This window comes from Barbus barbus (assembly GCF_936440315.1).
Source record: "Barbus barbus genome assembly, chromosome: 19".
In the NCBI taxonomy this organism is placed as follows: Eukaryota; Metazoa; Chordata; class Actinopteri; order Cypriniformes; family Cyprinidae; genus Barbus; species Barbus barbus.
The window spans coordinates 1,303,068-1,317,956 of NC_136747.1; the positions used below are offsets into that span (position 1 = coordinate 1,303,068).

The following is a 14,889-nucleotide window of genomic DNA, read 5'->3' on the forward strand; positions in this document are numbered from 1 at the left end:
GGGATTGTGATGGGCTTTGACTGGCTTGGACTCCACCCTGGCGGTTTAATTTGATTTAGTGGCGATCACTTGAGAACTAAACTGGAGTCAGGGCCTAAATTAAAGTCCAATTCACACTGCTCCAACAGACACAGATCCAACAAGACCCCACAAACGCAGATTCAACATGATCAGTCAATGAAAACAAACACTAATCAGACAAAGCCCAGCATACGTCTGCGTCTGTCGGCGCAGTGTGACCTAGCCGTTAGAAAACACAGAACATCTGACATCTTTTTTTATGACAGGAAAATTATAAATTTTCATAATTGTTATAATGAGGTTCCGCCACTAAAGCAGTGTATATGTGTATTTGTGAGCACAACAACGAACAAATGCACAGCCTGTTTGTTCCAAATTACAGGCATGCAGCGCAGCAGGGAAATCAAATGACAGCAACCTTGTGACACACAGTCACGATAAACCGTTTACTAGTGATTATGCCAAACACACACATAGACACAGCATGAAGATATCTCAGAGTGGCCTCTACTGGACTGACACTGCTCGCTCCCAACAGAATCAAGCACATACATGTGGAGCCAAAGAGGACACGACTGTGGGGCTTACGAGAGGCTGTTCACTGGTTTAGCTTGAGAAACGAGGGATGGACAGATGGTCTGTTCTTTAATCCCGTCTATCCTCTGCTAGTCTCTGTCTCTCTCTTTGTCTCGATCTGTTGCTCCATTCCCCTGGAGTCATGGCTGTGTCATTTTGAGCTGTCTGTGTATCAGTGGCCTCATGTTCTGGGCCTAAACGCTGCTTCAGATCTAAACACAAACAAGAAAAAATGCTACTATACACTCACTGCTGTACTGACAAATCATAATCCTAACCTTTATCTTTTGCTCCATTTGTTAATCGAAATCACAGGCGGCGATTCATTTTTAAAGAATCATTAAAGTGCTGGTGCCCAGAACACTGGTAAAACAACATTTTTAAATGAACTGCGGAACATAGGGAAAATTTAACCAGCAGATTCAGACCCACAGCATGCTCGTATATTGCTTTTATTGCTTTAGAAATACAATAAACAAGAAGTTAGTGATGGGAGAAACAAAGCTTCGCAAAGTGATTCAGTTTCAGCTTGAAACACTACAAGCTTGTCAGAACAGCTTTAACATGCATAGAAAATCATTCACACACCGAATGCAAATGTTTTATTGAAAGTGATTAAAATAGTTTTGAAAGTGAATCCAATGATATTGTTCCTCTGTGCCATTATCATTACTGTTGTGGTGTGGACTCTGCTGTTATTTTATATTTAGAACGATTTTTAAAACTGTATTGTTAACGTTATAGTTATCATTATCATTATTGTTACGTAACGGATGCCACCTTCTGGCACATTGATGTAACCAGCAGAAAAAATCAAAATCAAAATCAAAAATCAACTAAATGTCTGAAATGTGCAAACCCAAACAAGTGGAGCGATGCAAACAGTAAAATGTCCTGTTTCTATTGGACCGAATCAGCACCAGTGCAAACTTGTTGTGTATATTACAGCTTTTTCAATGACTGACTCATTTCACTAAGGTCCTATAAAATTGCCTTACTGGGTGCAGTTTTATTTACCACAGGGTTTTTCAGATCTTCCCAGTGCTGCACATTGTGGATGTTTCCCTTCTCAGACACACAAGATCTGATCTGGGTTAAAAATGGGAGACACACAAGATGTGCAGTGCTGGAGATGCTCTGAGTTTAAAACCACTGTGTAACTTCATTTTCATGTCACTGTGTGACATCATTACGTAATCACGATGCAAAATTGGGTCGCTACATTAAATCTCAGCAGAAAATATATTTTATGTGTGATAATTTAGATGTGTTCGTAAAATAATATAAATGCATACTATAATATTAAAATGGGGACAACCTGGTGTAACATAAATAAAGAACACCAGAAAAAGAAAACATTAGTTTCCACATTCCTCTTTATTACTATTTAAGTCAACAACATACTGACCTGCACATTTATATTTATATTGTTTATTTTTTCTACTTTTCTTTTTCTTAATATTTGTATTCTTTATAATTGCACTGTCCTTGGAGCGGACCTGACCTACATTTCACTGTTGGTTATACTCTGTATAATTGTGTATGTGACGAATAAAAATCTTGAATCTTGAATCTCTTGAAGCCACTAAATCAACTACTAAATCACTAAATCAAATCCAGCCTCAATACCACGACTGAGGTGCCCTTGAGCAAGGCACCGAACCCCCAACTGCGCCGCAGCATAAATGGCTGCCCACTGCTCCGGGTGTGTGTTCACGGTGTGTGTGTGTGTGTGTGTGTGTGTTCACTGCTGTGTGTGTGTGTTCACTGCTGTGTGTGTGTGTCAACTGCACAACAAGCCGGAGGAATGCTGACCACCAGGAGCCAATCCACCTTCCCAGGTAATCAGCAGAAGATACCTAGAGCGACTAGGAGAGAGGGACACTCACAAGAACACCGTCATACATCACTGCGTGACATTATATTTATACACTGTGTGTCCAAGCATGTAACAATAGCCATTTTTATTAAATACATTGAATTATTGAAAACAATTATATTTTTTTTTTGTTTTGTTTGCTAGTAAATACCTAAATCTACACATTCTGAAAAATTAGTACGCTACACGCTAAGAAAAGTCTGTAAAATAGGGCACAATCTACCGTGTTAATTTGAAGACATTTTCTGTACTGATTTTTCCAAAAGTTTTTTTTTACCTGCATTTTTAATTGCGCATTGCAATTTGTGTTTTCAGGTTACAGGGTTGCAATGGATAACGGATAATGTCCTGGAAAATTACTAGTACCTTTTCCATTTTAGTAGATATTTTTCTTACAATGTACTAACTAATCAACAATCACATTTATACACTAACAATGTGTACCATAAATTAACAGTTATTAAATTATTAAATTATTTCATTATAATTATTAAATGAAACAATTGCAAATAGCAATTAAAAATAAAATAACTTAATTCACATGGTGTGTGAAGAAAATCTTTTGGAAGAAAAAGTTGCTAGAGTAGTCTGAAAGGTTGCTAAATTTAGCAACAAAATTGTCTGAAATAGGGTGAGACACAGTGAAGGGCTAAGGATTAATTAGACTACAGGATTTGGTTTACTTCACAGCCATGAACAGATTTTCTATTGGTTGCTGCTTGTCAGTGGCAGCTAATATTACAGGGAGTGATATTCATTCATGAGAGCTTTTTGTTGTACAAATGTGGACACACCCGCAAATGCATGAGAGAGCATTTTTAGTCAGATTTTCAGGGAGAGTAAATGTGAAGATACACAGAGAAATGCTGGTGTTATATCATCATCTTAAGACTGGAAATTTGAAATGTGTTATCTGCTAAAAGCTTTCTTATCATCTTAGATGTACACCCTATACACAGGAACTAAAAGCCACAGAACCCATATATGAATTTAAAGTGGTCTATAAACTTCAACCAATTCTTAAAAACCACTCATTCCATGTATGAGGACTGATGAAGCACAAATAATGCATCATAATGCACAATGAGTGAGAAAACTTTTTACACAGTTTTATGTATTTAGGACTCTCAGATTCATAACGAACCAAACTTGTTTTTGATCTCCAAAATTGTGTTTTGCGACGTTGTTTTGGCAAAGCAACTTTTAGTTGAAATCATCATAAAATAAACTTTAAAAACCATCTTTACCATCTTGCTTGCTCTGATCAGATCCAAAGCACTTGTTTCCTTCAATAGCCTACTTTTTTATTAAGTAGCATAATAAGAATCTATGATAGTACTAATTAATTTTCCCTTCATGGCAGTTTTTGCAGCATGTCTTATTGCTCTGTCATAAGACACAGATGCACAATAAATTTAATAAATGTGGACTGAGACTATCACAACTAAAAGATGTTTGAGTCCACTTTAAAGTTCAGCAGGGGTGTTTCCTCCAAGGGGCCAAAGGAGGCAATACCTCCTCAAACAACTGGACGACAAAATAATCCATAACACAAAAATAAGCGACAGCAGAGGGTAAAATTACAGAACAATAAGTACAAAAAACACAGTACAAAGGCAGGAGAAATGTAGCTTAGTGTATTTTTAGTGCTTATTTTTTCCTGCTGGGTTTGGTGGGGGTAATAGAGAATGAATGGGGAGAGGAGGAAATGCCTCCATTGTGTTATGATTGGATATGATTGGTTATGATTGGTTCATGCGATAAATCCCTCCTTCTTGAACCGTCTCAATTAACAAAATGATGGTGCTAAAGGAAAAACTAAAATTAAAAAAGTAAATAAAACTTAAAATAACCAACAACATTGGGTTTTTAGTGAGCAATCAGCTAAACTGAGGTAAAATTAAAGGCACATTTCTGTGTCAGTGATCAGTGTTTACATATAAAGACACTGAAAAAAGTTAATGCAGAACAAAACATTGGTATTATGTTCAGTTGTGTCAATAAAAGTGGTATGGCCTCTTAATTTTGCTTGTAAAATGCACCCGAAATATGCATTTAACTTAAGAAAAAAATGGTTTCATTGTAGGAAAGCATTCCCCCAAATCCTCCTGGGGGTCTGAGGTCAACCCACCACCCCATAATAGCAAAACAACACATACATTTGACAAATAATCTGCGATTTGATGAGACCGAGGACACAGCTAAACCTGACCTACATATTAAAAGAGTGGATTAGAGAACAGAGCAGACTAGGGCTGGTTAACTGTGTCATAGCTCACAATCCACTGAACACTGTTATAATTTAGCAGGAATGAGTGTGCCTCCATACTTCCCCCCTCTCTGTAAGAACAGTTTCACGAAGTTTCCAGTCCAGCCACACGGTGGAAAGACAGGGAGCGATGGGGGTGTGGCGCAGTAAACTACAGGACTGGTGAGTGTGAGTGGAAAATCCTGAAAGATGGTCAGGAATGTGTTTAATGCGGATCAGAGTTTGGCAGATTTCAAGAAGCGTTGTCTCACTTTGGCTCAGAGGTAGGCTAATGTTAAGAACAGTGTAGGAAGACTGCGTTCCCCTGGTCATCAGGTCAGCTCCCCGGGCAGGAGGAAAGGAGAGCGCCTGGACAGAGGATGGACTGAGGGGGAAGGGACAGTTTGTGCGAGGGGTCAAAACAGCTCAGCGCGTTCACAGAAACAAACCGAATTAACGCGTTTCGTCGTGTCGTAAGGTAGGATCTTTCTTTCTCGAGTTCGTCGTATTTCAACAGGGCGTCAACACTTTGGACAACTGTTGAACCGCTTTTGTGTTTCAGCGGCGACTTCACAGAAACATTTCCTTTCCTCGAATCTCGGGAAAAGTGCAGTGAATTGGTGTTTTGCTCATGTTTGCACCATTGGGTTTGCGTGCTGCTGCTTTGTGAAGACCGATATCGGCAGCATGTTAGATGTTATCCAAACAAACTCATATTTTGTTCGTAGGGTGTTCTCGTCTATGTTTGGAAGCAATGGGATATTTTGATTGGTTGTAGTAGGCTACACTTCCAGATTCAGCTTTTGTGGATACAGTTGTTCCCTTATCTGCAGTAACTTTATATGATTAGAAAATACAGCTTATGTCCAAAATAGGTTTGAAAATGTAGAAATGTCTTTACGTGCTAGAACCAAAGTCAATTTTGCTGCATTGATATAAATTGTCACACACATATGCTAAAATATTATGCATAACATTTACTCCATGTTCATTTCAAAACAGTTAATGTGCACAATCCACTGACAGGGCTGTTTTATTTCATTTTCATTCATTTATTTACTTATAAAGCACAAATAAAATAAAAGAGTTGACTACCGTGCTGTACAAAAAGAGGAAGGTAAAATAAAATAAAAATAATAATACAATAAAAGTTAAAATGAAACCAAGCATTATAATGAATTAAATGCAAGAGAAAAAGATGAGACTGTAACTTAGATTTAAAATCATATACAGAAGTACTCTTAAACATTTTATAACAGACACAAGGTAGAAAAAAAATATTATTTGTACAATGCAGTTATGAACTTGAATGGTTTAAAGCTGCTTACTTGAACGGGAAACTAATGTGGAATGAGACACTGTGACAACTGAAAAATAACAAGATCTTTGAGTCCACTTTAAAGTGCAAAGACATTATTTATTTAAGGGTTTTTAATTTAGCTCTCAAACGGCATCAGGTTGATTCATTTCAACTTTAGATTCTAGAGGTTCCGAGACCCAAAGATTCACACATTAGTTTGTTCTATAGCTCTTCAAAATGTGTGTTTTTCTCTCTCAATTTATTTTCTCTGTCTCCGGCAGTATTAAAAGGACAAACACACTCCTGGAGCTGTCTGCCCTGTGGATTCAGGGATGTAGAGAATGATTTGCTGATCCAGTTGCTGTTGGCTTCAACTCACTTTCACTCCAAGACTGTCCTTCATAGACTTCAAACTTGCTCAGTTTGTGAATCAGAGTACCACACACACACAAACAAACGTTCAAGCTTGTCATAAACGCACACTGTTCATACACACGCCGTCATGGCCAACATATATCCGTACGGCTGCTTTACTCATGCTGTGGTCAGAGGTATCCCAGAATCCTTTGGGAACTCGGCGGAGGGTGGAGAAGGGCTTCAGACGGACCTGGCGAAGGCCCAGCGTCAGATGGGGGTGCTGACCGGTGCGCTGAGGCAGAAGGTGGGGCTGCAGCTGATAGAGATTCCAGCCGCCTCGGAGCTGCCCGAGAGCTGGCGGATCGAAGACGTGGCTGTGATCCAGGGCGACACGGCGCTGGTCACGCGACCCCTCAAGCAGCAGAGGCGCGCTGAGGTAAGGGCCGCTCACGGGGCTGCGGGAGACTCTGGCATGACTGGGGCTCAGTGCTGTGTTTTCTCCAGGCGGAGGCAGTGAGGCGCGTCCTGAACGAGCTAAAGCTGACGGTGCTGGAGATGGGCGACGAGGAGGGCGTCTCTGCTGGAGCCACTCTGGAGGGAAGCGATGTCCTCTTCACTGGAAAAGAGTTCTTTGTGGGCATTTCGAAACACACCAATCACCGTGGGGCAGAAGTTTTGGCCGACACTTTCAAGGTGAGCGTTGAATTGAGTCTCTTAGCATTGGCTGATTAGAATGCTGTACATGCAGGGGTTAAATTGGGCCGGGGCCGAATTCAGTTAGGGCCCTGTTTTAAACAGTTTCTTACAAACTTATGTGATTTGATAAAATATTGAATCCCTGATGCGGAAAATGCTGACAGAATCTCGGAATCTAGTCATAAAAATGGAATTTACTGTGTTAACGTTCACCAGAGCGACCTCGCACTGAACGCTCTTTGTTTGCATGTGTCATTGTTTTCTAATAGAATAAATGAAACGGGACAAAGTTAATCTTGTCAAACTCTATATCATTCTGAGGGTCTAAGCCTCAAGCATCGACGACAGATCGCTGTTTTTCGATGGAAAGCTTATAAGGAATTAGTGGCACAAATTTGCTACATTTGTGTAAGCAGTACACATCCAAACACGCAGAATAAAAAAGCAGTACGTACCTTTATCATTGTAATAACGAGCCACAAACGCGTCCACTGCTGAAATCCCAGTTTAGTTAGACAGGTAAGGGTCCACAGAACAACATACCAGCGAGCACTTTTAGTCCAGCGAAACAATAACGTTGTAATAAGGATGAATATTCCTTTGTTTACGTTTCATTTCTTCAGAGAGTTATTGTTCGCGTCCGTTATGGAATAAATTACGCTCAAAAACAGCGTCTTGGTGGTAAAAAAACAAAACGATGTTACAGCATACGGTTTTACAAAAATAATGAGACCGTCTACGGAAAAAAAAGTCTCAGAAAAGCGGAATATAGATTATTTGAATTTGGCGCTCCCTCCTGCGAGCTCTGACGCGGGCTATGACGCTTCTGTCATCTGAGCGGGGCGTAACTTAGCGATCTGCTTTATCCATAAAAAACTGTTTTTTTTTTTCTTCTACATTTTTTATATGTGTGTGTGTGTATTGTGTGGGGAATGTGGCCGTGTCTGCATGATTATAATATGTATGGACGCACATCAGCGTGTTTATTAGCGACTCTATGACGGCTATCATTGTGATTCATTGATCAGCTATTATTGATTATATGGCCCATCTGTTTGATTATAATCTGAATGGAAGCACATCAGCGTGTGTTTACTGACTCTATGACCATGTCTGGCAATATCACTTCACGTCTGGCAGTGATATTTATCATTGTAATAACGAATAACGAAGAATACTTCAGTATACATACTATATACAAAGCATTTTTTTTCTATTTTTTTTCCTTTTTATTACTCAAATAATTATTTTTGTATTTTTTAGTGCTCAAATAAATCTGTCTATTATTTTATAATTGAAAAACTATGCAGGAACATGTATAATGACTAAAATAGCTTGTATAATTCTGCAATCCATTTGGTGGTTATTTTTCCTCAAACAGGGGGGTGGGGGGACTATAAATAGTTTCAGAAAAAATATTGCAGGAATCTCATTTTTCATGGTATCTTCTTCAAATTTGAAATATGAACTCATGAGGCACATGGCTTTCGATCCATTACTTTTCTGGATTGCTCCAGGACTTATTTCATGTATTTGTATATGAAATAAAAAAACATTCAGTGTGGAAAAATATTTTTCAAGGCACGTCAGTGCCTATAACTTTTTATCTTTTTGAGCATTATCAACTCTGGATGATAGATAGTAAAGCCCAGAGTCTCTTCTTTCCAAAGATACCTAATTTGTTTGTGTAAGCACACTTTGTCACAAACTGTTACCATTTTAATTTAGGTAGGTTATTTTCACCTGCGAGGCCACAAATGGCAGTGAAGGTTAACAGGTTAATTCGTAATGCCACGGAATTTGTCCGATTTTGAATTAATGAATCGATTCGCTTAAAGGGATAGTTCATCCAAAAATTAAAATTTTATGTTTATCTGCTTACCCCCGGGGCATCCAAGATGTAGGTGACTTTATTTCTGCAGTAGAACACAAACAAAGGTTTTTAACTCAAACCGTTGCAGTCTGTCAGTCATATAATGGCAGTCAATGGGACTCACGGCTTTGAGAGAAAAAAAAAAACATACACAGACAAAATCAAATTAAATCCTGTGGCTCGTGACGATATATTAAGAAACTGAACAGTATTTATATTGTTTTTTTACCTCTGATCCGCCGCCCGGTCCAGCTGTCCTGAGTGCGTTCACAACAGCCGGCGCTTGACGCGTCTTCTTCTTGCTTTACGGCGGATCGCAGACTTATAAGTGCATTACCGTCACCTATCTCTCAAATGGACCTAATTGAGATTGTAGTGTCAATGGTCCATTTGTCTGCGATCCGCCGTAAAGCAAGAAGAAGAAGTTTTGTCAGAAGCAAGAAGTTTTGTGTATAGCAAGATGTTTTGTCAGATGATCACAGGGTGCTTCTCTATTTGGTAACGCTTTATTTCAGTAGTCCACTTTAGACATTCTCCTAACCGTAAGAATGAGCTCGCAGTCATTAGGAGACAGTCATTAGTATCTCCTCACACTTTATTTGGATGGTCTCCCCTTTGCAACTACATGTCAATTTATTCTACCCAAACCATCTACTCATTCTCTAACAGTGTTGGGCAATAAATAGTTTCTAGTAACTTAGTTACTGTATAATATTACTTTTTGCAGTAACTAGTAGTGTAACTAATTACTAATAAGATTTCAGTAATAATATTATTTACCATCCATAAAACAGCTTAGTTACTTTTGATGTCTCAACCCCGCTGATTTATAAATCCAACAATCAAATAATTCCTAGATTTATTTTCATAACTGTCACGACTCTCACATGCATACTGTCTCCAGTGCAGCAGGCAAGCTTGGAATATGGAAAAGCTTACATTCAGCAGATAGAAATATTGCATTATATTGATTTTGTCAGGAAAAAAGATGATCCGTAAGTTGTGGCTTTACTTTACTCTGGCATTACATCCCACCCACATCCCTCTGATCAACATGTGCTACATTGTATTACTTACATTATATTACTTTAATAATTAAAAATATTTTTTGAAAATTAAACCGTTTCTTACAAACTTATGTGATTTCATAAAATACAATGAAATATAATCATATATGGGCAACGGAGAAATTACAATTAGCTTCAAGCTACACATGACAATTAATGAAATTAATACAACACTTGTACTTGAATGTCACTATCAATCAATATTGAGTGTTTGTAATGACTTCTGACTGCGATCCAATGTGGATTTTGGTCAAATGATGAGGCAGAAATATGTAACATTCTAGGAGATTTTATGTGGAAGATACACAGTTACAACTTCTGTGGGACGTGAAGAAAACGTAATGTAACTAATTACTGTTGTCAGAAAGTCATGTAACTAATTACTGTTGTCAGAAAGTCATGTAACTAATTACTGTTGTCAGAAAGTCATGTAACTAATTACTGTTGTCAGAAAGTCATGTAACTAATTACTGTTGTCAGAAAGTCATGTAACTAATTACTGTTGTCAGAAAGTCATGTAACTAATTACTGTTGTCAGAAAGTCATGTAACTAATTACTTCAGTAATAAGTAAAGTAACAATATTACTTTTGAAAGGAGTAACTAGTAATGAGTAATATATTACATTCTTTGAGTAACTAGCCCAACACTGTTCTCTAATGAGAGTTAGTTGACATGCAGTTGCAAAGTTACTTATAGTTAGTAGAATGTGTAAAGTGGATTATTGACTAAGTATAACGGCATTATAGTAAAAAAAAAAACAGCATGCAGTGCATGAATGTTGTGTCTTGTGAGTGGTTACTGACTGAAGTGTATGGAGAGCAGCCTGGAGTCTGTGACATTCTGCTCTGGGGATATGGCTTGGGTCTTCTTTTTAGTGCAAATAACAGTGGTCTGGTGCTGCGTGGCTGTGTTTGCTCAGGACTTTGCGGTGTCCACTGTGCCCGTGTGTGGAGGCTCTCGTCTGAAGAACATCTGCTCCATGGCCGGCCCCGATACCATCATCATCAGCAGCAGCGACGGAGCCAAGAAAACTCTCCGAGTGAGTGTCTGTGTGCAAGTCAAATACGGGACATAATCGCTTCATAACGAACAGCTTTTCTGAGGAGATAATGATTTTATCTAAAACATTTCAGGTGATGGAGCAGCTGACTGACCATCACTATGAGATCTTGTCTGTACCCGAGGACGTCGCTGCTAACTGCATTTACATCAGAGGTCCTGCTAAAGTGGACTTCCTCCTGCACCCCACAGCCGAGGAGTGTCCCAACAGTGTTCCTGTGAGTATCGGCGCATGTGCAGTAAAACACACAGTAATCAGCAACACAAGCCTGTTTTGGGCTTTTGTCATCACTGGAAAACCATTCTTCCAAGTATTTTGATTTTAGTGTAACTTTCCACAATATTGAGTTGTGCTTCTTCATATTTAGTGGAAACCATATCATGTTATCATTCAAAAACACGTTTTTTTTTTTTAAACAAATACTTTTATTTGACAAGGACAAATTAAAATGATCAGAAGTGACACTAAAGGCATTTATAATGTTGCAGAAGATTCAAATAAATGCGGTTCTTTATACTTTATACTCCACTTTAGAAATTACTATCAGTAACTTTGCAACTCCATGTTAACAAGCAGTCATTACAGTGCGTGCATAATTATTATGCAAACTGATATTATCTTTTTTTTCTGACTCTGTCCAATGGTCATGCCTTAACTTTGCAAACTCTAGTATTGCATTAGTTTTGATTAATTCTCTTGGGCATTTAATAATTTCTTACTTTACATCTGAGGTTAATCTCTTTTTGGCTCATTTTATCTCGAAAAGAAAACCTGCTTAATAATTATTCACACCTGAATATAATGACAATTATATATTGTGGCGGGGTGGAAGATTCACACGACAAGGAGAGCTCAAATAAATACCCCGTAGGGTGGATTTATTCACAAATGAAGCGGTGAGAGGTGAAGGTAAGTGCTGAGGTGCTCTCCGTGGGATTCTGTGGCGTGTTGGACCGGCGCGGTGCAGGGTGCAGGCTGGGTCGCTCATACGCTCGTGTCTAGAGAGAGAGAAAACGGAGAGGTAGCCAGTTAGTATCTCAGCGAAAGCGGAGAAGATTCTCACTGTCTCCTGGCCTCACGCGGCTTATCTGGCCGCGGGCAAATGGGGAACAGGTGCGGCAGCTTCAGCCTTGATGAGCGGGCGCAGGTGTTCCACGTGCGTTTCCAGGGCAACGCTGATGAGAAGTCGGGACGCTCGTCACACTATCACTTATAATACATACTAAATTAATAGAAGTTACTAAGATGTTGATTTGGAATTGGTAAAATGTGCTTGGCCTAATAATTATGCATGCACTGTAGTAGACTGTCTGCTAAGACTTTATTATGATGGACATTCAACTGACTGAACTAACTTTGCAACACAAATGTATTCTGCTAAGCCTAAACCTAACCTAACAGTCTGCTGATGCTCGAATGAGAGTTAGCTGAAGTGTAGTTGAAAAGCTACTTATAGTTAGAGGGATGTCTTTCCTGTCAAACTAGTTGCTAGATGCTACTAAATATTTGAGTAAATGCAAATCTTTTTGTTCATTGTCACACTGGCTTCAGCTGACAGTTGTGTTTGTAGCTTTCCTCACAGCTGATTGTATGATAGTTTGGCAGGAGCTGTGTTTGTTATATTTTCTTCTTCTCTGTTTCAGGCTTTCCAGCGTTTGACAGACTACACCCTGCTGCCCACTGCCTGCACCGAAGCCTCCAAACTCGGGGCGGCGCTGTCCTCCCTTTGCCTGCTTATCAATAAGAAACCCATCTATTGAGACACTCCAGTACAATCACCGCATAATCATATTTACTTTCTTTACTTCTTACCTTCTCTTATGCGTTCACTTCAGCCAGAGGTTTAAGGGGCTGCAAATATCCATGTTTCTCTTATGCTTTAATTTCTTAGCTCTCTTATATGCAGGTTTGTTTAGAATGCACACACATTGTGAGAGTATTATAATAAATGGCCTTGAAATAAACAACAGTTTGCTCACCATGAGACTGAGAGGTTAAAGTGATGGTTCACCCCAAAAATAAATTCTGTTGTTATTTACTCCTGTTCCAGTTCAGGGTTTTTTAATTCTGGACCTCAAGCTCCAACCTTGACCAAACACACCAGCCCTGAACACTGAGATCAGCTTGTTCATGTGCGTTTGATCAGGATTGTGCACCTCGAGGTCCAGAGCTCAGAACTGTAATTTAATTGCCTTTCTGCCCAATAAGATGTGAGTTGGTGGACTAATCACAGAATCAAGCACAGAAGCAGTTTCTTGTTCATTGAGGTCTCCAGGAAGGGATGGATTTGGTTGATTTTTACTGTGCTTATCTAACCCTAACCAAAACCCGCATATTAACCTGTCAGAACATCATAGCATGTAGAGGCCACAACATACGTGAACTTGTGGGAATATGAAGTATGTTGTGGCTGCGATTATATGAGACCACATATTGTTTTTTCAAGGTAGCAGCATCCTTACTGTATGTTGTGGTGTCAGTGTAATGTGCTTTTCAGTTGTTCCATTAATGCAAAAAGTACTTTTTTAGTAGCCCCCCCCCCCCCCCCCCCCCAATTGTATTGACAAAAAAATCCTTTGCTTTCCCAGTGTTCATGTAACGCTAAACTGCTCATTTACAACAAAAGAAAACATGAATGCCTTCATCTCCAAAAAGGCTCAGTTGTAAGATATTTTTGGTATGTATTAGTCCAATGAAAGTTATAATAATTTCAAATTTCTTGTATAACTTGTCTTGTATAACATATGCAAGAAGGGTCAGGGTCCATGTCAAATTTCATTAATTTCCTCCAGGAGACAAAGGTCTACAGCACCTGTTTGGACAGCATTAAAAAAAAAAAAAAGAAAAGCCTTGCATTTTTCATGAATATTTCAGTATGATCGGAATTATCGTTCTGGCAGGGAGTCATCTCACAGCAAGCTTCTCCAATTTCCCCAAAAGACATGCATTATAAGTGAATTGGAAACAATGAATTGTCTACAGGTGTGAGTGTGTGTGTGTGTGAGGCCTGTGATGGATGGGCCATCTGTCTGTCCACTGTGTTTCCTGACCCTACAAAACAGGGGTCACCAGACATGGTCCTGGAGAGTTTAGCTTCAACCCTAATCAAACACCTGAAGCAGCTAATCAAGCTCTTACTAGGTATACTTGAAACTTCAAGGCAGGTGTGTTGAGTTAAGCTGAAGCTAAACTCTGCAGGACACCGGCCCTTCAAGACCGAGTTTGGTGACCCCTGCTACAAACAAAGCATTTTTGAAAATGCATGGATAATTCTGATAATATGAACTAACTTCAGTTTCTGATTAATGAGTGGATATGTTAACTCAGACATTTTGTGTATAAATTTGTATATGTATATGCTACTTTGCTCTAATTAAAAAAGAATAAAAGAACTCCAAGTTTTAAAAAAAGGTAATGCAGGGGGACACTGGCAATGAGGCCATCTTTTTTTCAACAGCTGTTTGAGGAGAGGCTTCAGTTTGCTAAAAATGCTTTTTACAGTCTGTCAACAAATCATTGCCATTTAATACAGGTGCTGGTCATAAAATTAGAATATCATGAAAAAGTTGATTTATTTCAGTAATACCATTCAAAAAGTGAAACTTGTATATTAGATTCATTCATTACACACAGACTGATATATTTCAAATGTTTATTTCCTTTAATTTTGATGATTATAACTGACAACTAATGAAAGTCCCAAATTCAGTATCTCAGAAAATTAGAATATTGTGAAAATGTTCAATATTGAAGACCCCTGGTGCCACACTCTAATCAGCTAATTAACTCAAAACACCTGCAAAAGCCTTT

The 14,889-nt window shown here is 38.8% G+C and overlaps 1 protein-coding gene across 3 annotated transcripts; it reads left to right on the forward strand.

Annotated features, from left to right (window-relative positions):
- Nucleotides 1-4,705: 4,705 nt before the first annotated feature.
- On the forward strand, nt 4,706-14,511 carry LOC306885409 (putative hydrolase DDAH2). Of its 3 annotated transcripts, none has more exons than XM_079441899.1 (6): nt 4,706-4,907; nt 6,306-6,817; nt 6,886-7,074; nt 10,939-11,058; nt 11,153-11,296; nt 12,723-14,511. In XM_079441899.1, the coding sequence occupies exons 2-6, from the start codon at nt 6,527-6,529 to the stop codon at nt 12,837-12,839; spliced, it is 861 nt and encodes a 286-aa protein (XP_079298025.1). In that variant the 5' UTR covers nt 4,706-4,907; nt 6,306-6,526; the 3' UTR covers nt 12,840-14,511. The 3 variants fall into 3 exon arrangements, with proteins under 3 accessions (XP_079298025.1, XP_079298026.1, XP_079298024.1); XM_079441900.1 differs by having other exon boundaries at nt 4,827-4,913; nt 12,723-13,907; XM_079441898.1 differs by having other exon boundaries at nt 4,889-5,202; nt 12,723-14,481.
- Nucleotides 14,512-14,889: the final 378 nt, after the last annotated feature.

Bases quoted from the DNA above. Each gene is read 5' to 3' on its own strand.
- LOC306885409 (XM_079441899.1), top strand. From the start codon at position 6,527: ATGGCCAACATATATCCGTACGGCTGCTTTACTCATGCTGTGGTCAGA. The intron at 6,818-6,885 runs GTAAGGGCCGCT...TGTTTTCTCCAG, and splicing joins AGCAGCAGAGGCGCGCTGAG to GCGGAGGCAGTGAGGCGCGT. The intron at 11,297-12,722 runs GTGAGTATCGGC...TCTCTGTTTCAG, and splicing joins AGTGTCCCAACAGTGTTCCT to GCTTTCCAGCGTTTGACAGA.